Here is a 23,555-nt window from a genome sequence, read left to right as displayed (position 1 = left end):
ATATATTTAATTCCTCTGTCATTATTTATACATTGTCATTAATTTATTAGAATATATTGTCATAAATTTATATATATATGCAATATATATATGCAATATATATATATACGCAATATATATATATGCGCAATATATATATATGCAATATATATATATGCAATATATATATATATATATATATATAGGGTTTACTATATCTATGGATAAAACTAAAGCTTGTGTTGACATCGATCTAAGAGTTGTCTTTTCTACGTTGTATTTGCTGGATACCTCCGATGCTGGTATATTTACTTATCAGAAAAGTAAAGGTCGCAAATGATTGGCTAGTTGCCGAGAATTTCACAAGCACACTACCTATCTGCCGCGCCAACACTACGCCTAGCAGTCAATCGAAGGAACACAGTTATAGCCCAGAATCCTAGAAAGAACAGCTACATTCGTTCAAATCCATGTTTAACCGATAATTATCCGTCAACCACGAGCTGATATAGATAAAATCAGCTTTTCGGTTTCTTGGTCGTGGCTAAAGCGTTAGATATGCTTGGATTTGGATAGGTGCTGATCGGGGCTGTGCATCGCTCTTTGAGAGTTTCTTGTGGCGATTATATGGGAATCGTTAACGTAACTGATATATGCGTGATAAAAAATACAACTGTGTAGTTGCAGACTGTAAAACAGGTAAGTACCCACTGATGTGTACTTTTTTATAAAAAAAAGGTTTGTGCATGCTACTATATTATCTTGAGAAATATTAGATGTTCTATTCAGTTACAAAACATAATTTAACAAGCATTAATTTTATATAAAGAGTTGTCTTTTTGTGGGTACTTTATTAGGGATATTTCAATATGATTATAAAAGGACAAATTTTTAGCTTAGCTTTTGGTTATCAAATAACGTGTCACCTTTTATTTTTTACAAAAGCTATGGTTAATGTGTAGAATAATAACAATTGTTATTATTCACAGTTATCTCTTTACTCCGAGTTGTGCCAGGCCCCAAGTCGGCAATGTCTACTAGCTTTGGCGTAAATGGCGATGTAGATGCTCTTGTATGGCTAGTTATCATTGTGGATTTAGATTACTGATATTGACGGCGCGTATGAGTAAATCAGTTTATTTGTTGAAAGGACTTTTATACTTGTAATGGCATGTTTTACAATAAGTATTTAGCTATAAATGATTTTGATATGATCACATGAAGTAGGCCTAACATGAAACGTAAGAAAACGAGAAAACAAAAAGAAATACCGAAGGATGAAAGCGTTTGGCACCTTTAGCGTTCATAGATCAAGCTCATAACATACTTGCATTCATATCTGAATCTCTGCACCTTGAATACATCCTTATTTTCTAACCTGGCAAAATTCCATTTGGTTAAGGGATTCTTAAATTAACATTGGAATTATATGCCAAGTAATGCACATTCACTACATAGATTGTAAAAAATGTAATTCAAGACTGGCTTGATGAATGGCAGTTTTTTAAAGGCAGAAAACATTGTTAGTACATACTATGTACTCCAACTTCAGGACACAAAATTACCGCTGACCTTTTCATGTGATGCAGCTATTTGTGGCCTAGGCAATGATTTATCACATTCAATCACCTTTGCCTCCTCAAGAATCCCGAATGGTAGTGATAAGAATTGTACCCAAATAAGCAGAATGATTATTATGACCGATGTTCTATATTCATATCTGAGTCATTGTCCTTCCAGTAATAGTTTTAATCTCCTGAGACTAATATTTCTATAATTACAACCATGCAGAGATGGGCTGCCATAGTAGCTGCATAAAACTTTAAAATCAATTAAAGCTTAGGCCGTTGGAAAAACTTGGTAGTGCCGAGACATTGAAAAACAGGCGATTGAACCAGCAAAGGGTTTTAAAGCAGCCTTTTTGCGACTCAACATGCTTTGCTTGGCAATTAGAATTTAGGCATTGTGTGTTCTCTAGCTATATAAAGCGTTCAATTAAAATAGTATATGCTTCTATAAATTTTTATATGATTAATAGGAATTTATAATGATGCTATTGATGCAACACTCTACCTCTAGATATATAAAGCATTCAATTGAAATAGTGTATGCTTCTATGAATTTCTATATGATTAATAGGAATTTATAATTAATTGCATATATATGGTAAGCAGCGCTTTCAAACACTGTTTTTCATCTTATTTGGATATGTGCATGGATTACAAATTAACAATCGCACTGTTGTCGCTACCAAGCTGTAGTATTGTTGCTATATAAGTGACTATCCACTCGACTAACTAAAAAAAAGCTCTGTACAATGCATTATTATGACCTCACTTCCTGTGACCCATGAGATCTTTCGAGAACTTTGTTTGAAAGAACCTAATATTCTCACGAAAACATATCTTATCACACAAATAATTATGAGTGCATTGCCATTATACTCAATTATTTTGATACAAATCGCTTAGGAAAGGATGTCTATTGTATGCTGCTGTCTATGCGTACGAGTGGTAGTACAGTCAATTTTTGTTAAAATGGACCCTGTTAGTCCGGATATAAAATAAGACGTAAAAAATTGTACCATAGCAGGTACAACCAAAGTGTAGTTGCATTCAAGCAATTGATAATCGGTTTATAATATTTTTTTTAGTAGAAATTTAAAACATTATTAAATGTAAACAAATATTATATAAATCACTTGTAAGAGTGAGGTGCGTTTTTCAATCATGTCGTTTATGTGCTATTTGACTTTCATGATAGTGAAATATAATTTACAGGATTAATAAATATGTTGAAAAACCCCAAAATTAGTTTGAAAGAGTAGCTACCTTATTTGACAGTAAAAACAATTGTTACAATACTTAGCGTGAACGGAAATTTCCGCAACCAATTTGCTGTTACAGAAGTTGTCTAAGTTTCATTGCTATTTTTAGAAAATTTCCCAGCCTAGAAATTTTGCAAAAATTTCATTCTCACAAAGTACAGTATTACCACTGCGAGTTCACACTCTAGTGCTCTGCAATTTGAGCGGATATTTTTATGTTTAGACAATACAGGCCTCTATTTTTCGGCATGTAAACAGCAGTTCATTCACACGAGGTAAATAAGTATTTACTTACTTTTTGTATTTGAACTGTCATTTTTTAAACGTATGTACGTACATTATAGTGCACAGTATATAATATACTGTATATAGGCATTATTAATGTAAGTTTCCTGTACATATAGACCTATATACAGGCATATCAGCTACACCGGACCACTCACCGCCCCTATTTGTCTGTTTCAATAAGTTCAATTGTATATTGTTATTGCCATAGCTAGATAATCAGCAAATTTTAATATTGGTAAACTTTGTTTTTTTTGTATTCATCTTATTGTAATATTCAAAATCAGTCATTTTCAGCTATATCAGATATATAAAAACTGCCCAATTTTGCTACATGCGCGTATATGATGGGTGTAATCTGTAGTGTAATCAGCAACTAAAATTGGTAGTTGCCAGTGTTTGAACATTCATCCCAACGTATCAAGTCAGACCGAAGAAGGCAAATCTTTGGTTTTGGCATAAATCCAGCATAAATGATCTGTTAGCGTATAAAGTTGTTAAAATGATCATGTCACGCCTCGTTTAAAGATTTCTATTGCTGTATCAGTTCTTCATCTAATATAGTGTGTTCATTATTTTAGACAGCTCCCAGTCAGCCCATTGCTTTTGTCTCTGGAAATACATGGAAACATTTTTTACACTACTATAATGATGAAGCTGATATATGCATCTCTCTCAACATTCACACTAATTCTCATGTACCTCGGTAAGTGAACTTTTGACCTGTATGATTCATTATCACATGACTGATAAGTGTGGTAAGTTATACAGAGCTGAACTATATCTGTCCTGTGATTGCTTGTCAGCCCTCTAGTGTGGTCATTCCTTATTTCTCTTTCTTTTCTTGTTTCTGTCCTTTGCTCCAGTTAAATTTGTTATGTATATATATACTTTTTGGTGTTTTTGCCGCCACGTGGCAATATTCTTTATTCATTTATTTTGTGGTACCATATGTAAAGTAGTTTTTTTTATAAAAGTATTTATGGACTGCCCTATAAAAGTGCATATGTATGTGTATGTCAATCCGCCTGTCCAGCTATAGTGATAAATTTTTAAGAATGAAAATCTGCTGTATACTGGATTTGAACTTACAACCTACAGTTCTGTGGACAACCATTTATCCAGTACACTACACTGTCCAACTGGCAATACGATGGAATAAATTGGGCGCATACCTATTACTCATGCCACTCTTTCATGGCTTCACTGCAGATGCAGTACTAGAAAAATGTGTACCCATATGTCAAATAAAATTGGTTAAAGTCACATGGCCAACAAGACTATTGCAATCCATTTAAAGCTGTCATAGGCAAAAATGCTGGTGCAATATGAACTACACAGACATGAGCACAGTACACTGCAATGAACTAAACGTTATTTAAAAGTTAGAATGGTAAATGCTGTATATGTTAAATAAAAATAAGTTTTCTTTGCGAAGATTTTTTACTACCCGGGCGACACCGGTCATTGAACTAGTATATATATAGTCTACTAGAAATATATATATATACTATAAATGTACAAAATTTATACAAAGAAGACTTGAAACTAGTAAGGCTAGGTATTTTGCTTGGTATAAGCTTGTTTGTTTTTGAATTTCGATGAGTCAGTTTGACGAATTTCCTTTTGCTGCTGCAATTTTACATCTAAATGGTATAAAAAGTTTAATTTGTAAAATAGGTAATGTATGGAACTGATATGAAGACATGTTGGTAGTGTGAAAGTTTTACTAAATCAATTTCAGAATAGTTTTTAGCTGTTACAGTACTGCTAGATTATTATATTAGCAATAAATTGAAATATAAATTTCATTACTGTCTCCAGCCATATTTTTTTGAAGTTTCACTTTGCCAAACTTATATGAAAACTCCTTTATTTCATCATATAATATATATATATATATATATATATATATAGTAGGTTATTTTATTGGCAATAATTTCATTTTAAAAATAGAAATGTTTTTCAAATTAGGTCATACAACATTAGTAAAACAAAAAAAGGCAAAAAAAAGCCAAAGTTAGCCGTTAAAATAAAATAAATAATCTGACAAATACTGTTTAAAACGCCTTTCTCTGCTAAGAGAACGGATATTAGGTGGAAGATTAGTCTCGTGTAGTCTTTAATATCTATAAATCTATGAAATGTTGAAAACTTAGCTTAATTTCACTCCGCATAATCGAAATAGAGACCAGGAAAGTGACGAAGTTGCCTTATTGTTTCTATGATTTTTTACTAAAATCTATTATAATAATTTTATGATTTCTCTTGCAACTTTGATTAAAGCAATATAGCTTCAAGTTGGCTAATAACATAATTGGTAACACTAGCATATTGGATTTTTACAGTAAAGGGTCAGCTGTAGATGAAGTCTAGTGCTGTTTACAACGATTTCAGAATAGATTAGATTGGACACTTGAGAATTAAAATACACTTGAGCTGCAATGATTAGTTGTCTGCCTGTAGCTGCAGTCATCAGATGGGCTCTAAATTACTACTCTTTATACTGATGTGATCGGACTTCTGTAGTTTTATGAATGATCCTATGCTATTCGTTTTAACTTAGTGAAAATGTTACCAACTTACATTTTAGTTAAAATGTTGTAGTTATGTTTTCGTTACATTTTAGTTAAAAACTTAAATATAATTGTTTTTTTAATAAGTTTTTTATGAGTTATTTATGAGTTATACGGGACAGCTATAAGAAACTAAACCTACAATATAGTTAGTGGATATCTATAGATATAAGATATGGATATCTATATATATAGATATAAGATATGGATATCTATATATATAGATATAAGATATGGATATCTATATATATAGATATAAGATATGGATATCTATATATATAGATATAAGATATGGATATCTATATATATAGATATAAGATATGGATATCTATATATATAGATATAAGATGTGGATATCTATATATATAGATATAAGATATGGATATCTATAGACAGAACGTGAAGTTTTATGAACACAGTCAGTAGGATGAGCAATAGCTGTGCAACATCAGCATTCACTAAAGGCTGGTTCACACTATATCACCGTTTGTCAGCGTTTTCCTTTCAGCATTCATCGTTGATTATGTGAACCGTGAACCGATAAAGCAACGTGGACACATCGCGAAAGTTTGCAGCTGTCAAGCTTTCTCGATATTTCGCCGAGCATCGACGACTGCTTCTCAAATGTGAACCCCGTTTGGGCGATAGTAATTCGCGGTCGCGGATTGCTTGATTTATTCATATCCATTGATGATAGTTGCTGCGGGACTAGTATTTAATTTAAGCACGCAAAACAAAGAGATTTCTTCGCGAATATCTAAAAACATAAATGGGAACACTACGTCACGGAGTGTTTCCTGATGCAATCAGGATAGGTTTGTGATAGTGTGAACTTCGTTATCATCAACGATCGCCGTAGTATTATGATATCAACGCCGAGATACGGTGATATAGTGTAAACCAGCCTTATTGGAATGCATTTGTCTATTCCTACCCTTTTACCGTATTCCTCTGTATTCTGCCTATTCTGCAATAGACTATGGAGAGGCAGCTTCTCCATTTGTGCCAATGATGTTCACAAGCATACCCCAGGACACTGCAGTGGTACCTGGGGAGCGAGCCATTATGTCGTGTACTGCCCTCTATGACGGAGAAGAGCCGGATAACTACTCATGGGAAAGAGACTCCAAACTGCTGTCCATGGGACGAACTGGGAACAACAAGTAAGTCAAAGACTAGCCTGCCCTTCAGCAATTCCATTAAATTCATTTAACCTTTATATTGAGTTTCGTTAAGATTCGCCAACCGTTCTGTGATCATGGATCATTTTGTATTAGCCTACCGATTCCGTATGCTAGCTCACCACACTCCCACCATTCGCGTCATAAAATATTTAAACATTGGCCTATAGCCTTATTTCAAACTTGCTTGTTTCTGGATTTGTTACAGGTTTCAAAATCCTGTATAAACTATGCCTAGAATATTTATATTCATCCTTCCACACATATGAGAAGCATCGTTTTTATTCCGTGACACCAACATACTGCATCTGCTATCATATGTTTCAGTTTATGAACTTTCTGTTAATACAACCTTCAATTCACTCTCCTGACTCCTCTACAATGCTATTAGATTACCAACTTTTAAAACACTTTCGTTCACCTTATTCAACAGTTTCTGTCTTCTCATTTTTTTGGCATTTAATGAAAAATATCATTTCATTGATGATTACTAGTGCCAATAAGAAGTTGTACGTACATACGTACACGAGGTGTCATGGCTGAAGGACATTGAAAGCAAAACTTGAGGCTTTGCGGTTGAGCTGAACACCGCAGTTGAAAAACACAAACAGAATCCTTTATCATTGGCATTTGTTCATTTTTTTAACACTTCTAAACTAAATTTTATGATTTCTTGAAAGATTTTTAATAATTTTACCTTTTAAACAATTTTTATTCTAACTTGTTTTATATTATACTAGTTTCTGGCAGTTTCGTGCGCCTTAAGAGATCATAATGCGTAATAGATCTTTCCACAATTATTTACTATTTCGCAAAGAAACCTGGTGGCCGAGTGGCACTTTTGGTAGAGCGGTAAAGCCGGTTATCCGAGTTCTAATCCCGTGCGATGTATTATTTTTTCCTGACCTCTAAGCGTGGCTTTGGACAAACACGGCTCTTATTATAGTAAAGATTGTAGCGACCTGCTTTTATTTATGTCAGCGTTTCCTGTTTCTTTTTCATCCGCATTTCAGATGTTATTTCATAACCTATTCTCTGCCAGTTAACAAAACAGTCACCACAAAAGGCCAGGCATAAACATTAAATGCCACTAGTGCCAACAAGTTTTATGTTATTTTGCAGAGTCATTTTTTGCTAATTTTCCAGTCTGTCTCATTCAGACACTCATGGTCTGACTCTCATTACAGCATTTCTGTTAGAACCTTGGATGTTTGTTATAATCACTGTTTCCATGCTGGGTTAATCTGCAAGTTTGTGGCATTGACAAAATAGAAATGGCAATAAGGCTTGTTACAGACTGAATGTTTTATGCTTGCAAAAGATGTCAATGGCACTTGCGAATGGTACGCAAGAAAATGCTGTGCAAGGTATTCCATTTGAAACGTTTTTCACGCTTCAGTTATCCCTATTTTAAAAACTGCTGTTAAGCGAGGCAGCGGAAGTCGCTATGCCCGCTCTAGCAAAATTCGTTATTTTTTATTAACAAGGTATCCGTATTAATCCATGACATGCGAGTGTTCATTGAAATACGTATCGCGCAGTAACTTAAAGAGTGCACAAATCCGAATCTGCGTCATGGAAGCATAGTGATAGCTATCACGAGGTGCTAGCATAACACTGTTGACAAACCAACATTGCTTGTGCGCACTACAAGATAGCTATAAATTTTAAGGAGTGATTATGCGGGTTGATGTCTGAAAATTGGGCATTATTTTGATGCATCAGTGATTACACACGCCGAGCATGCATACCTGCATACCGACGTTTTCTTCCTAATCCTTCTTCTCAACTCGTTATTTCCTGCACCATCACTGGTTGCTCAATGGCGGATGACGTGACCCTTTCAAGATCTTTTTTTAAAATGCAAAGAGTATGCTCATGGCTAATGAAATTAGGCGCGGAGACGCGAGCAGATGTAAAACTGCCCTGAATAAACACCATCTTGCTGGACTCACTGTTGTCGTCTTCAAACGCGTTTGCTGACTTAGTCTGTGTAGCTACAGTTTAATTGCGAAGTTGGAATAGTATAGAGTTAGCTTGGAATTTAGATAAAGAAAGAGGCATATTTGCCAATCTCTAACCATATACCTGCCTCATTTGGTTTCACTCTGATACATAGCGTATACCAATCACCCTAGTTATCATGGGCAGGTCTTGCCCTTTCTTTTAAATCACTCAGCTCAGGTAACAGTCTAGTGCTATTAGCTCTAAATGTTCATTGTTAGATTAGCGAATCTCTGTTTTCATGGCTATTTCAGCTGGGGATGAATGTATCAAGAATGTGGTATTCTCAATCTGTGACCTTTGCTAAACACTTTGATCTCTGCGGCTTTGTTAGAATCTGGTAAATAGCCTGGCAACCAACTCATTGACAGAGGGAGTGCTGGTCAGAGTTGATGCTTGTGTACATGAGGCAACTCAGGGTCTTTATTTTTGTAGTGAAGACTTCTGGGAAAATAGTAGCATAAATTTTAGCATGTGAGTTACATATTTATTTCAGCATTTCGTAATAGGCTTAGAGGCGGCTTGGTGACTTATAGTACAACAATGTTTGACTTTTCGCGGTTAATCGAGGTTTAAGGCCCTGCGAAAAGTAAAAATCTATGAAATCGAAACTAGTTTTTTTAAAAAATGCGTGTCATAATTTTAACTTTGGAAACTGCTTTCTAAACTTATTGTACTTATTGCGTTAATTTCATATATAATAAGTAAAGTTTCATTTTTGACTGTCAGTTTATATTTCAACATTGGTCCCAGTATTTTTAGTCAAAAATGCACATATGGTTTAGTATCTGGACTTGATCTGGTCTGAATATTTGTGCTTGTGATTAACTAGGTTCGTTGTGATAAGGAAGTCGCGTGTTTGTAAATATGAAAGAGAGAATAACTCTTGGGTTATTACAATGTGTAACTCATGAACATCTTCAGTGATGAGACTGTACTTTTACACTTTGCAAATCGACAAGAAAAACAACGAACCATAATGGCTGCTACCAGGATGATGCTTGCCGAGGCATCTCATTAGGCAAAAGTATGTGAGAGATTTTTGTATTTCAGTTTTTTATTTTTATTTAATATATTTAATTTTAATGAGCATTTTTTACTCTGTGAATTATTGAAGCCGTGAAAGATAAATCACAAACTGGCAAGGGGTTACTGAACAAGCAAATAAAATTGACTATGTGATTATTAATGGTACAAAACTGTAAAACAAATAAATGAGAAAAGTGTAAATGCTAAAACCAATCACAGTTAATCGTCTAATTCCTCTAACAAAGTTGGTTATATTGCTGCTATGCGTGACGAGCTGCCGAGTCATTCTACAATCACTTGAAGATCTCTCTAGCATAAATATTCGACTAAAAGGGCTAGGTTAGGTGATAACGTCATGTCATATGCGAGCAATCACATAGATCACTTTTTCTGTTGTAAAACTAACGATTATGGTATGATAAAGTATTTGATTGTATTTAATATTTAGAGCACCTGGAAGGATGTCATTTGACGGAAGAGGTAACTTTTTGATATTATAGGTACAATGCACCAGGATGCTGCCATTCTGTACTGCTAGGGCATATGAGCCTGATTTATAACTTGTGATGTCACCTCAAATTCACCCAGATGTGTGCACAGAATACCAAATTTGTAAATTGTGTAATTCTAACGCATTTTGTATGGAGAAACATTTGCTATGAAATTTAAAAACATTTTTGTCCATTTTAGAAGTTATTTTATTTGCCAGACAAACACTGTAAAAGTCAGCAAATCTTTATTAGTCAATTCTACTGATATTTTCATCTCATTTTCTGAAAATTTAGTTACAATTTCATAATTTGTACCTGCAATCACTAGTCTTAAACTAATAGTTACTAGGATTGCTAAAATGGAAACCTCTCTACTGTTGAAGTCTGCTTCTTCACAGGAAGCCATCGTCTCGGCTCCACATGACTTTAGCCACTCATTGTAATAATGAATAAGTCGGCCGGTCTAATCAACAGGAGTAATAGTATAGCTATATTACAGACTGGGCCAGTGCTCAAACATTATAACAGTGGGTTTATGAGTTAATCACCAAGTGTGATTTCTTTGCACCCGGATAATCGCAGCAGACAGCTAGTCGCTGCTTTGCTTTCACCGCTGCTCTATAGTGAAGCTAATGCTCATCTCATCCATATACATTCATACTCATGGTTTGCTGGTAATCTCTCTAGGCTTGACATTTAGGGACCGTAAATACTCTATCGAGACTTGGGCTTGTGCAAATGATTAGAGATTGATTGACTTTGTAACTGTTAGCTTCTATACTCTAAAGACTGGTTCACTCTATATCGCTTCTCTACATCGCTATCGAGTCTTCTCAACGATTATTCGTCGACAAGGTGCGGCATGAACTGATGGCATCATCAAAGATACGTCGGGAAAGGTTTCAACTGTCAACATTTGTTGGTAGTTCGCCGGACATTCACGATAACCTGTGCGATGAGTACTATTTCTTTCATAACAGTTGCTCCGAGGCTAGTATAGTATCGTTTCCGCAGCTGCATTATATAATGGGAACGCCATGCTGCACTTAATTCGCTAATGTAAATTGATGGATTTATGATAGTGTGAACATCGTAATGACAGACGATCACCCAAGTATTGTACGATCAACACCGACACATGGCGATATAGTGTGAACCATCCTTTAGCTTCATGCAGATGAGTTACGTTTTTAAAATCGTCTTACGGTACAATTTTGCAGGCTGATACTCAACAATGGTTCCATAATATTTGTATCTGTGGAGGAGGGAGGCCTATCTCCTGACATAGGAACCTACAGGTGTATTGCAGAAAAGGTTGATGATCAGACCAGAGAACTTCATCTTATCGCTTCCCCTGAGGCCAGACTCATGGTCGCCCGTAAGTATAGCATTGTACTCTGTTTTTATCCTTTTCCTTCAGTCCATACCCTAAAATAGGATTTTTTTCAACTCTCAATTTATTAGTATTCACAATAATAAGCTGAGCTGTAGTTGTCAACGGTTCTATATGTAAAATGTGGACAAATTTATGCTGTTGTTAATTGTTACATAGACCACTCAAAACAGCTCTTTCAGTACGTCAATCAGGAAAAACCTTGTGGAGCAAGTATGTCAACCTATCAATTTCTGGTATACTAATTTGTATTATAGTTGGACGGGCAATTCCTGTTATTTTTTTGTGTGATGTCCCATGTAAAACTTTTTCTATCTAATTTTGTTGCTCATCAGAAATCTGGTTTCTAGAATGCCCCTGAGAGTCGGTGTGACGGTCCAGAGTAATGCAACTTACAATTCTAACCTTGTTCAGTACATAGGGGCAGAAAACCTGCTGAGGAATCTCGTTAGGCTGCTACCCATGATGCCTGGTTATCCAGGTGTTTCCTGTGCAAAGACAGGGTTTTCATTGCAATGAAGGTTGGCTGCTTTTTTAAAAAGTTTCACCGCGATAGTAAGCTACTCTATTTGAAACGTACATTAGACTTAACAAATACAGTGTTTCAAGTCCGTACATTCATCCCAAACCTGCCAGTAAGGCTGAGGTACACGACCGTCTGGCTGTGTCTATTAACCGACATCTCTTCAGTTTTTGCACCTCCAATCTGCGGAAGCTGGTTAACACTTAAAAGCCTGCGCCTGAGAGAATTCGGGGAGTTGTGTTCCCACGTGATCCTACGCCCGGGTAAACTTAGCTGTGTAGTTTCGCTTTGCTTTTCCGCACTTCCAGTTTATGTAGGATTACAAAAACTTAGTGGCTTTTTGCGTAAATCATTTTTTGTCTCATTCCGAAGTCTCAAGTCGATTGGACTCTTAGTTCTTGAGATATCACCGAAATACCGACGGCATTTCTAACCGACTGAGAAATGACAATGACTTTTGAAAGAAAATTAGTTTCTCATGGTGCACTGATTAAAATTCTTTGTAACGAAGGAATGGAAATAGACAGAACTAGAAAGCTTCTTCTCAGCAACATAAGTTTTACGCTAGCACCATTTGTTCTATTCATAACAAATATACACACTTTATCAAACTCGGCATTCCGCAAGCATTATGTTTCTTCAGTTCTAAAACATCACTTATTTGAAAGAGGAAAATTTTTTTTCACAGTTTGTGGTTTCTGTTTTTCATTTGAGTTCTACAAGCTTGGAGCTTCAATACGATATATAGTTCAAAAGGGATTCTGCTATTTTGAGTGCTTTTACAGTCGATAGAGAGTTGTTAAAAAGTTTAAAGATCAGGCGACCCGCGTGTATACACAAGACGGCGCTTTGAAATGTTGCTGTCCTACTTGATCATTGGCATGTGCTGTCTTAATTTTCTGTCAGACAACACGATCTTGTGGAATATCTTTGGACAATGCATCTGGAGTCTGTTGATAGGTCGTTTTCAACCCGCTGGCTATCGCTTGAGTCATACGAGAACAATTTTCCAATGAAACCATGTAACGAAATGGGTAAAACGATAGACCAGTTCAGGTTTTTTTTGCTGTCAAGCATTGTTAAATTTCATGAAATCATTAGGGGAGAGGATCAATATGATTGGCTAGTTATACCTTTTGTCGCCTCCCCATTGGTTAAGCTAGATTTATGCTATTGGTCTATTGTTCGCGGGAAAGTAATGATGCCCAGTCCCGCTTAGAATATAACTTGCATTATCATGGGCTGAATCTGTAAGTTGGATTACATGGGCAGAAAGATTTTTTCCTAGGTTTTGTTGAAAATTTGTCCTGGTGTGAACTAGGCATTACCGTGGTTACTACAACCTAAGTGCTACTCTATTCATAATGTTTTATAGACACTGTGTGTCATGTGGATAGCTGCTTATAAACATGCTTATGTTATGCTAATGTATGTGTATTTGTGCTCTTGGGTGTTCATAACCCATCGCAGCTTGCCCTTGTGCTAGTATTATTTGGATATTGTTGTCTGGCCTGTCCATGTTCTTCAATATTGACTAACCATTATATAGCTATTTTCTAATTAAAGGGATTTTTGAGAATGGATTAATTCGAATTATTTATTTATCACGTTTTTACCATAATACGCATTGAGTAATAACTAAAGCCTGCGTTTTAAAACTATATGGCCTCTTTCCTAGCTAACCAGTTTATTGGATAGCTAGCTACATAATTGGGTAATGCTGTTTTCATTTTCATATGTAAATCGCCTATAATTAACTATTCATTTTGTTAGAGATGGCATGAATTCTACAATAATGTTCCAATAAAAATCGTTTTCCAGTTTTTATGCCCATAAATATGAGAATATCTATTATCCTGATAACATATAAGAAAAGTAATTATATTTTTCAGACAGAAAAAACATTACTTTTGTCAAAGCCCATTATGGACTGGTACAATAGAGACCCTATAAATAAAAATGATGTACAGTATTAGGATATGGCTGTAAAGGTTTATGACCCCCCCCCCCCATCAAGCAATGTTATGAATCAAAAGATTCAGGCCACATCTTCATGACAGACAGAACAATTCCTACAAGACTGCTGTAGAGCGTGTTCATTAGAAGCCTCTCTGTATAGTGTTTATATTTGGACATAGCCTCAGGGATATCATGTAGCAACAGTATTAATCGCTCGTCTGTTATTTCCATAGGTGTTGGTGAATTTACTGTGGAGCCAGTGGATATCTCCGGTGATGCTGCCATTACGATTGGTGATGATGCTATGTTTGAATGCAGAAGCGATGGCTTCCCTGCTCCTCTATACTCTTGGACAAAAAATGGGCAACGCATAGAGCCTAATAACAGAGTGCTTGTACATGGTTGGTCTCTTTATGAATATATATGTATTTATTTATGGCTGACCTGCCCATTATGGCTTCAATGTAGTTAGAAATGAACAGGCACAAAATTTTAATAGATTTTACCAAAATGTGTCGGTATATTTCTATCATTTGCGATTGTTTTTAACGATTGAGGTGTAGTAAAATTAGATAGCACTCGTCACATTTGCTGCAATTAACCATTCACATACAATTACTAAAACGCATCTTGTCTATTTAAACTTTCTATTAATGGGGTTGACCTCAGCGGCTGCACCGGAATCCTGATGCCACCTCTGTGATGTAACCGGATGGGTAGGATTAGTCATGCTGTCCTTAGGATGTATATGTGGATGTGGATGGCCAGTATTTTTTTGCACTAACTACCCTAATGTCCTTAGTTGACCACCACGTACATATATATGTATAGCTTCACAGTTTATCTTGTACATAAATATATAGCTTCACATTTTATCTTCAAGTCAGACTAGTTGGAATTGTAGTAGAAAGAAGAACAGGTCAGTGAATTACACCATATTTTTCTGTCAAATTTGAAGAATGAACTATGCTTTATTATTGCTTTGTTTTTGCTTGTTATATAACTATTCAAATATGGATTTTGTCTAATTAGTACTATGTAATTGCAGGCTTCACGGTACTGGATAATGCCTTACTTATTGCTAATAAATCAGTTATGAGGCAAACTTCCAGATCAGTAAAGTCTCCTTAATTACGCAATTCCAAATAACAATCCGAGTTTTCGGGTTTTTTTTTACAAAACCCTACAGAGGTGATCTGACTGCCAGGATTATTTGAAGATTAAAATCGACAAAACCTAGTCACGATTAAAACACTCGGATCAAGTGAACATGTGATTATAATATCTATATCTGCGAAAAGGCCGATCGAATAGAGACGGGTAACGATGCAACTTAAATACAATATTTGATGTCAACTATACCAACTAGTGACGTTATTTTGCGCCTATTTTGCTTCTGAGCATGTTCAACGTCATCAATTTTTGTCGATTTTTCTCTTTAAACATTCTGACCACAGGTGTCCTTTAGCGGAGATATTGCCGAAGCCGAGACCGGGCCGTAGTCTACACACACAAAATAACAACAAAGGTCCACCTAGTTATGAGCAAAAACAAAAGTATCCACTCAAATATCTCACCAATCCGGTGAGCAGCACACACAAAAACTAAACCAATCGACTGAGCCACCCATCATGTCAAAATAATCCAAGTTTCAAGTCATGTCTTACACAACTCACCTTATGGTTTATCAAAAGTTGTCCCAAAGTCCCTATTAATTTGAGACTGTCCAATATCTGTTTTAGAAATGGTCGCCGCTAGCCTAGCCTAACGTCCTGATTCAACATTTTAGTAACTATCAGGCCATTGCTAAAAGAAGGAATCAAAAAGTTCGGGAGCACTCAGCAATGTCCCGATAGTTACTGAGATGTTGAATTAGGACGTTAGGCTAGGCCAGCGGCGACCATTTCTAAAACCGCAATTAGACAGTCTCAAATTAATAGGGACTTTGGGACAACTTTTGATAAACCATAAGGTGAGTTGTGTAAGACATGACTTGAAACTTGGATTATTTTGACATGATGGGTGGCTCAGTCGATTGGTTTAGTTTTTGTGTGTGCTGCTCACCGGATTGGTGAGATATTTGAGTGGATACTTTTGTTTTTGCTCATAACTAGGTGGACCTTTGTTGTTATTTTGTGTGTGTAGACTACGGCCCGGTCTCGGCTTCGGCAATATCTCCGCTAAAGGACACCTGTGATTCTGACAGTCAGATCACCTCAAACATAAAAAACAATCACAAATGATAGAAATATACCGATACTTTTTAGTAAATGATAGAAATAATTATGCTGATACCTTTTGATAAAATTTGTGTAAGCTTATCTTCAGTATATATTTTTGGATGAGGTACAGTAAATATCTGCTACAGCGATTTCCTGTATGATCATCGTTTAGATTACAGCATTTTAAAATTGCATCAATTTATAATAATATAAACATAATATTTTATTTTTTCAACAATGACTTTAATGTTGGAAGAACACAAAAACCAGCTTTGAAGACAAGCGTTCACAATGTCAACTCCAAGCTGCGACATACGGATGTCATTTTGGCGCTGAAACATAGACTTGTGAATTATGATGTCAATATCGATGATTAGCCAATGCTTTAACATGACACAAAAGTGCTTTCGTCGGCAGCCATTCATTTACATTTTCTCCCACACGGTCGCCACACTACGTCATTATGGTTACCCAATATGGGCGATGATTATAACTCAAGGTCAAAGAAGGTTCCACACAAGCTGAAAATGTCTGTGTCGCATTTAGACATCTCGCATTAATTTATGAATGATGATTATAGAATTGTGCCTATCAGTTTGTATGTATCATCTTCTGACATGTATTAGCAAGAAATTTTTTATTTACGCTCTCATTGGAAATTGAAATAATTTGTCTGTAGAAATTAGCTATCCTCCCAAGTCATATGTTAAAATGATGAACGAAGAATCTTTAGTTGAAATGACAACTGAGTGATTTTAATATAATTACAAAATGAATTAAAACCATCATTTATCTTATCTAGCCTCCACTGTGTTCCTCTATCCTGGGTTTCATGCTGTATTGCCGACAAACTTGTGCTGGTAGGAGGTTCCCGAATGGTTGGCCGTGCAGGCAATCATCGCATTTGCCAGTTTAACTCATCAATAACGATGATTGAAATTGATCTAGGAGAGTCGTCAACAGCTGTGTAGGTGGTGTTGAAATATGTAATCGAATTTGATATAAACTGAGTGTTTCGTTTGCGAATCCGATAGTCAGTAGTCGTCAATTGTCAGGTAAATAGAAATCGTCTCGCATTACCAACTGCGATAGAATCTTAGGAGTGTTTGCTTATGTTATTACACATGGGTAACCCTCTTACACCTGTAGCTCTGTTTAGATACCTCTGTGTCCCTTTATTCTGGACTTTATAGTCTGTTACTGAGCACTCTATAATCGCCCTTGTAATGTTTGTCAAGGTGTATCGGGATAACAGTTGTATCTATTGATTTTTCAATGATTCGATCATGTTTGGTTATTGGCTTATCTTGTTATGGCTGATTAATCCATACGAGTTTTACAAGCTTTGAAGTTGGTGTCAAACGACAGTAGCAATTTGTAAAAAATGTTTTAAATCTAATACTTTATTTGTATATATATATATATATATATATATAGATATAGATATATATATATATATATATATATATATATATATAACCCCAACTTTATATGTATATAAAGTTGGGGTTATATATATAGGCCTACACACATATATATATATACATTTATATACGCATATATATATACCCACCCATATATTATATACCCATATATACATACATGTACGTGTATTTACCAGTATATATACTGGCATATATACATAGTTTGTAGTAGCTGATATTATTCATAATATGAAATGTATCATATATTATTGCAAAGAGTATAGATTTTTGTGTAAAACTAACTATATATAACAAATACATTTCTATAAAACAATTATTTCTACATAGCAATAAGCACATTTTACAGTATTACCATTCTAACTAAGGGAAATACCAGTGCTCTAGCTATATGATATAGCATTTCCACAGAGGATATGTCAACATAATACTGTGTCACCACACTGATATCTCTATTCTGAGCGATGGTATGGCCTGACATCAGACCTCTTGTATATTCTATGGTCACTGAAATGTTATGTTGCGGTTAGCTAATACACTAACAGAAGGCCTACTCAGACATGATCAAAGTAATATTTTAATGGACCTGTCATAACTGTTGACTGGAGTATGTCATGCTCATTAATGGGTGTGCCATTTCTGTATGAAGTGCCTTGGCGTCGGATTTTTAGTGAAACTGGAATTTTCATCATGAACACAATTCATCTCATGTCTTCAAACTGATCTCTTCAGCCCAGTTTATGTAGCTTGATTATTTGTGATGAAGTAACATCATTTGCTTAGCCTCAGCTCGCAGTTGCAATTTGACTTTTGCTTTCGTTTGGACTTATTTCAGCTTCTTCTGGATGCTAAATAACTTCTACACTGTCTTCTGACCTGAGATCTTCTTCTGCACAGCCAAACTAGTCGATATTAGCATCCAAACAATTTGTTTGGATAGCAAAATCATTACTCGTAGCCATTTTTAATACATACTTTTTACATTATGACAAAGAAACTTTTAGCCATACATATGCGTGCTAGGCACAAGTATTAGCCTTGAAATAGCAGTCCAGATTGTATCGTAATTAGCCAAGTCGATAATTTTTATTTCTAAAGAATGAAATTATTTCAAAAAAGTGTCTACCAAAAATCAAATGCATAAGGACTGCGACGGGCTTGGTTTATCCAGCGAGTCGCTTCGACATTGTCGTTATTGGTCTTAAGGGTTATAACCAGTTCAGTTCAGTTTGCTCAGTTCAGCTCCAGTTCAGTTTGCTCTGGACTGCAAGGTTTATGACCTAATCGCATGGCTGGGTATATGGCTGGCTGACTATCTCCATCGATTAGTAATGCTGAATTGATGGCATGCTGAGTAAAAGAACAGTTTTTCGAATTAGATTAGTTTCAAAAATGTGAAAAATGGGCAAGCATGATTAGTTATGCAAATCTGTAGATCAGTAACACATTATTATAATCCTGTTACAGGCGTTGCAGCCCTTCCACTTGGTTGAACGAGACTCACTTATGTCTATGATCTGTGTTTTTCAATAATCCCACAACGAAAGCTGACAACTGAATTCATTGAGATTCTGATTTACATAACGAAATGTTTAAAATCTTAGAATGTTGTTCAGAGGTACTTCTACTTGCAAATATCCCTACTTACAAAAGTTTCAGGTTACGAAACGGTTTTTCGAAGGGGTTAATTTCATGAGCGGAGGTATCACCCTAGTTTTCTAATGGGAGTTCGAAAACAGGAGTCAGTGATTGTAACTTTGTAATCTCTCATTTTACCTGATCAAGAAAATGTCTAGAAGACTTAATAAACCAGTTACGACATGATTGGTCTGCTCATTTTCATTTGGGAAAGCTCAATTTATCTGTCGTAAAACTTCAACTTTGTTCGATATATATTAACTTTGTTACGTCTATAGATTAATTTTATTTATGCCGGTTGTTTAAAGCAAGTTGGACGATATCGTTATACACATCTGTATACACATCTTTATACACATCGGTATAAAAATCTGTATAGGCCTATACATCGGTATACAGATCTGTATACACATCGGTATATACATCGGTATACAGATCTGTATACACATCGGTATATACAACGGTACACACATCTGTATACAAATCAGTATATACAACGGTACACACATCTGTATACAAATCGGTATATACAACGGTACACACATCATTATATATATCGGTATACAGAGACATATCGCTTCAGTTTTTGTTTTATATGTAGAAGCATATGTTTTATTTATGGGTGTTTGCTGATGCGCAGCACATTTTATAGCATCGTGTCTTATCAACAAACTAAAATTGAACAAGAGAATTAAATGTAATGTTAAAATATACAATTATGTTATTATGTGACCTCAACATTGTCTCAAGGTGATGTTGATGTCACTCATCAAGATCATGTTGAGATTTCATGATTTTAACGACATATTTCCCAGGTTACAGACAGTTAGTCTACAGTAGTCTGTAGACTAATTGTCTAATTATCAATAGTAGCTTTTCTATTCATGCGTTTTATACATTTTGTGATCATTGCAAAAGCTTTTACAAAAAACGTAAATCAAAGAAACACTACGCACGGGCAGGCATTTGCTAGTCTCTACATAACTATTCCTAATTGTTACCGACAACATATAAACAAATCATTTGTTATTATTGCAAATATTATAGGCTCTTTGACTGGGGTTGGCAGGTTCTAGTTAAACATGTTTACTTTTCTTTAAAATAAATGTTGGTGCTGGGTAAGTATTGAAAATAGCGTACGTCAGCTTGATTAGTGCTGAGCGTAGCAGATTACCTCACAGTCATGACTCCTTTGATTGGAACGACCTTTTTCTCGTGAGCAGTTTATTATTATATTTATTATCAACAATATGTTACAGATGAACTTGCACAAAATTCTAGTAGATTTTATCAGAATACTGTAAAACCTTTACATGAACGCCATGGCGCACTATTTTTCAACCCATTCCTTAGAATGGCGCATTATTAGAGGGCATGTTCAAATAAAGGGTGGCGTTGTATTTTTCAACCCCCTCATCAAAATATTAAGAAGACAAATTATTTGACCCTTTCACAGGCAAATCGAATGTCGCCTATATTTTGTACTCTCCTTTGGATGGAGCGACATTAAGCCTTTTGGATGCAAGAAATTTGCTAACTTACTTCCAACTTGTAGATCTCTAAATAAAAATGCACAAGGAAGGTGAAACGTGTCTCTACCAGTTCATATCTATTTCTTGCAATTAACCTATGATGATCTTATAGCTTGCGTTGCCTAATAATAATCCATCAATCGTTACAAATATATATTCAAGAATGAGTGACATGAACAAGCCATAATTATAATACATGCAGAAACAAAAATTAACATTTTAATACAAAAATTAACATTTTTGAATACAAAAATAGTCGCATCGTTTCCGTGGCCAGTCGCGTTCTGATTGTTGTTTCTGTTTGGAACCATTTCATATTCTTCTTGCTGTTCAATACCTTCCACAATGTCTTCTGACCTCAACCCGTTTTCTGCACAGCTGAGCTAGTCGATATTAGATTCTAACAAATTTTTTAGCAGAGCATAACTTTTATGTGATGTACTTTAGAATACATTTATATACTTCTCACGCGAATAAAGAGAAACCGCCTTCAATCAAAATAGCCTCAAAATACGTAGAAGCACCGATTCCATCATAAATATGCAAACCCTCTTTCACATACATTGAAGTATTATAACCACTTGAGAAGAAGGGACTACAATTAGCCTGATACAGTTGGTAAATTATTAATCTGGTGTCGCATGCAAAGTTTTAACGAAAAAACTTGTAGTCTAAAGACTGAGTTAAACATGCACTTTGTTATGAACAGAAACAACAAACGAATTAATTGTTATTAATGTAATCGAGTCATTATTAGTACGGTTTTGTCAACACTTCTACTGATCACTTTCTATTATGGGTTAGTGAAGATCAAGAATGTCAAATAGTGGCCCTCAAATAGAAGTGGCGTTCAATCAAAGGATAGTGCTTTATTTTTCAACCTTTCTCTCATGGTGATGCTCAAATAGAGGTGGCATTCAAATACAGGTTTTTCAGTACATCAGTATTTTCTATCATTTGCGATTGTTTTTTATGTTTGCAATGATCTGGCTGCCAGGATGTTTCAAAATTAATTTTGATTAAAATTAACTTGATCGCTGTTAAAACGCTCCGATCAAGTGACAACGCGATTGTTCCGTCTACAGCTGCAAAGAGACCGACAGAATAGAAAGGCATTGAGTGACAACTTGAATGCAATAACAGACACAAACTAGATAGTAACAATAACAATAACAGATACAAACTATAAGAACAATAGCAACTAGTGACATTATTTTGCATGTATTTTTTTCGGAGCGTTTTAACGTTTTAGCAATCATGTTTTGTCGATTTTAACCTTGAAATATCCTGGCAGTCAGATTATCTCAAACATTAAAAACAATCGCAAATGATAGAAAAACACTGATACTTTCTGATGAAATCTACTAAAATTTTGTAAGCTCATCTTTAGCATGAGATACAACAAATTTTCTCTCTAACGCAGTTTTACAAGGAGTGATTGTGACCTGGTACTTTTGCGGGTTTTCGTTTTAAAAAATCACTACACCAGGCTGTACATGGCTCAGCGATTTACCCCAGTAATTTGTATACCTTGGACCTGAGCCAATGGAATTAATCCGACAGCTGACAGCTATATCGAATTTTATCCTCAGGGGTATCTGTTTCCTTTTATAAATAAATTATTAGCTAGCCAAAATGTGTTACAATGAAAGAGATCTGTTGCATTAGTAATAAACACTGGACTTCTCTACCAGCGTTAGAGCCAACATTAATTTCTGAGTCTTCATTTTCTTACACCTATTTATATACATCCGCGCTAGTCTTTTCAACGATTGGTTCAGTCATCGTTCCCTGAGCCGATAGGAGATTTTGCGTGTGAAGAGTGGTCTACTGACACACGTACCATAGTTCGTACGTACGTAATTGGTGCGTCAAAGAGATAATCTGGTCGGTAGATCATCTCTTCGATAGATCGACACATCGATAGATCTGCACCTTTATACTGTTCGTTTTTCCACTCTCAATATTCAAATCGTCATGCTATCGATCTTTTTTTATGTTGTATTCGTTACTTTACTGAAATCACTGCAAAAGCATCTTAGCTTTGATCTAGTCTGTGTCCTACAACTAACAACTCGGCATACCATTGCCTAGTAGGAACTTAGTGAAAACTGTATATGGAATGATTTACTACTCAGTGACAGCTGAGAAATGATTTTTCCAATATGCGTTTTTAATTTATGGAACTTTTATGGTTATAAAATGGAAATTAAATGTGCATCTTGAACTTGTAGATAACTTGAAGTGAGGACATCGCTTACTTTCAAGCTGTTGTTAGTTTCAAGTTATTATATACAGCTCACTAGTGCCCTGGTAGTATAGTGTGCTGTCAGAGATCATCAGTTGTGCTGATAACGTGCAGAGAATAACTATGCACACAATTATTCTAGTGTTGTGGAAGTTGGCTGATTGGTATACAACGCTGAACGTCACGAATTCGAATCTCGTTTAATTCAACTTTTTTCCTACCCTCC

At 35.4% G+C, this 23,555-nt stretch overlaps 1 protein-coding gene across 3 annotated transcripts in view; it reads left to right on the top strand.

The window, feature by feature from the left end:
• The first annotated feature begins 540 nt into the window (after positions 1-540).
• LOC137396996 (neogenin-like) overlaps positions 541-23,555 on the top strand; it is a 67,716-nt gene continuing 44,701 nt past the window's right edge. For all 3 annotated transcript variants that reach the window (XM_068083282.1, XM_068083280.1, XM_068083281.1), the window contains exons 1-5: positions 541-678; positions 3,673-3,797; positions 6,644-6,830; positions 11,593-11,750; positions 14,481-14,648. In XM_068083282.1, the coding sequence (XP_067939383.1) occupies positions 3,740-3,797; positions 6,644-6,830; positions 11,593-11,750; positions 14,481-14,648 (571 nt within the window). In that variant the 5' untranslated portion in view covers positions 541-678; positions 3,673-3,739. The remainder of the gene's footprint in view (positions 679-3,672; positions 3,798-6,643; positions 6,831-11,592; positions 11,751-14,480; positions 14,649-23,555) is intronic.

Source organism: Watersipora subatra, chromosome 5, assembly GCF_963576615.1.
Source record: "Watersipora subatra chromosome 5, tzWatSuba1.1, whole genome shotgun sequence".
In the NCBI taxonomy this organism is placed as follows: domain Eukaryota; kingdom Metazoa; phylum Bryozoa; class Gymnolaemata; order Cheilostomatida; family Watersiporidae; genus Watersipora; species Watersipora subatra.
This window is presented reverse-complemented; position numbering and strand designations above follow the sequence as displayed.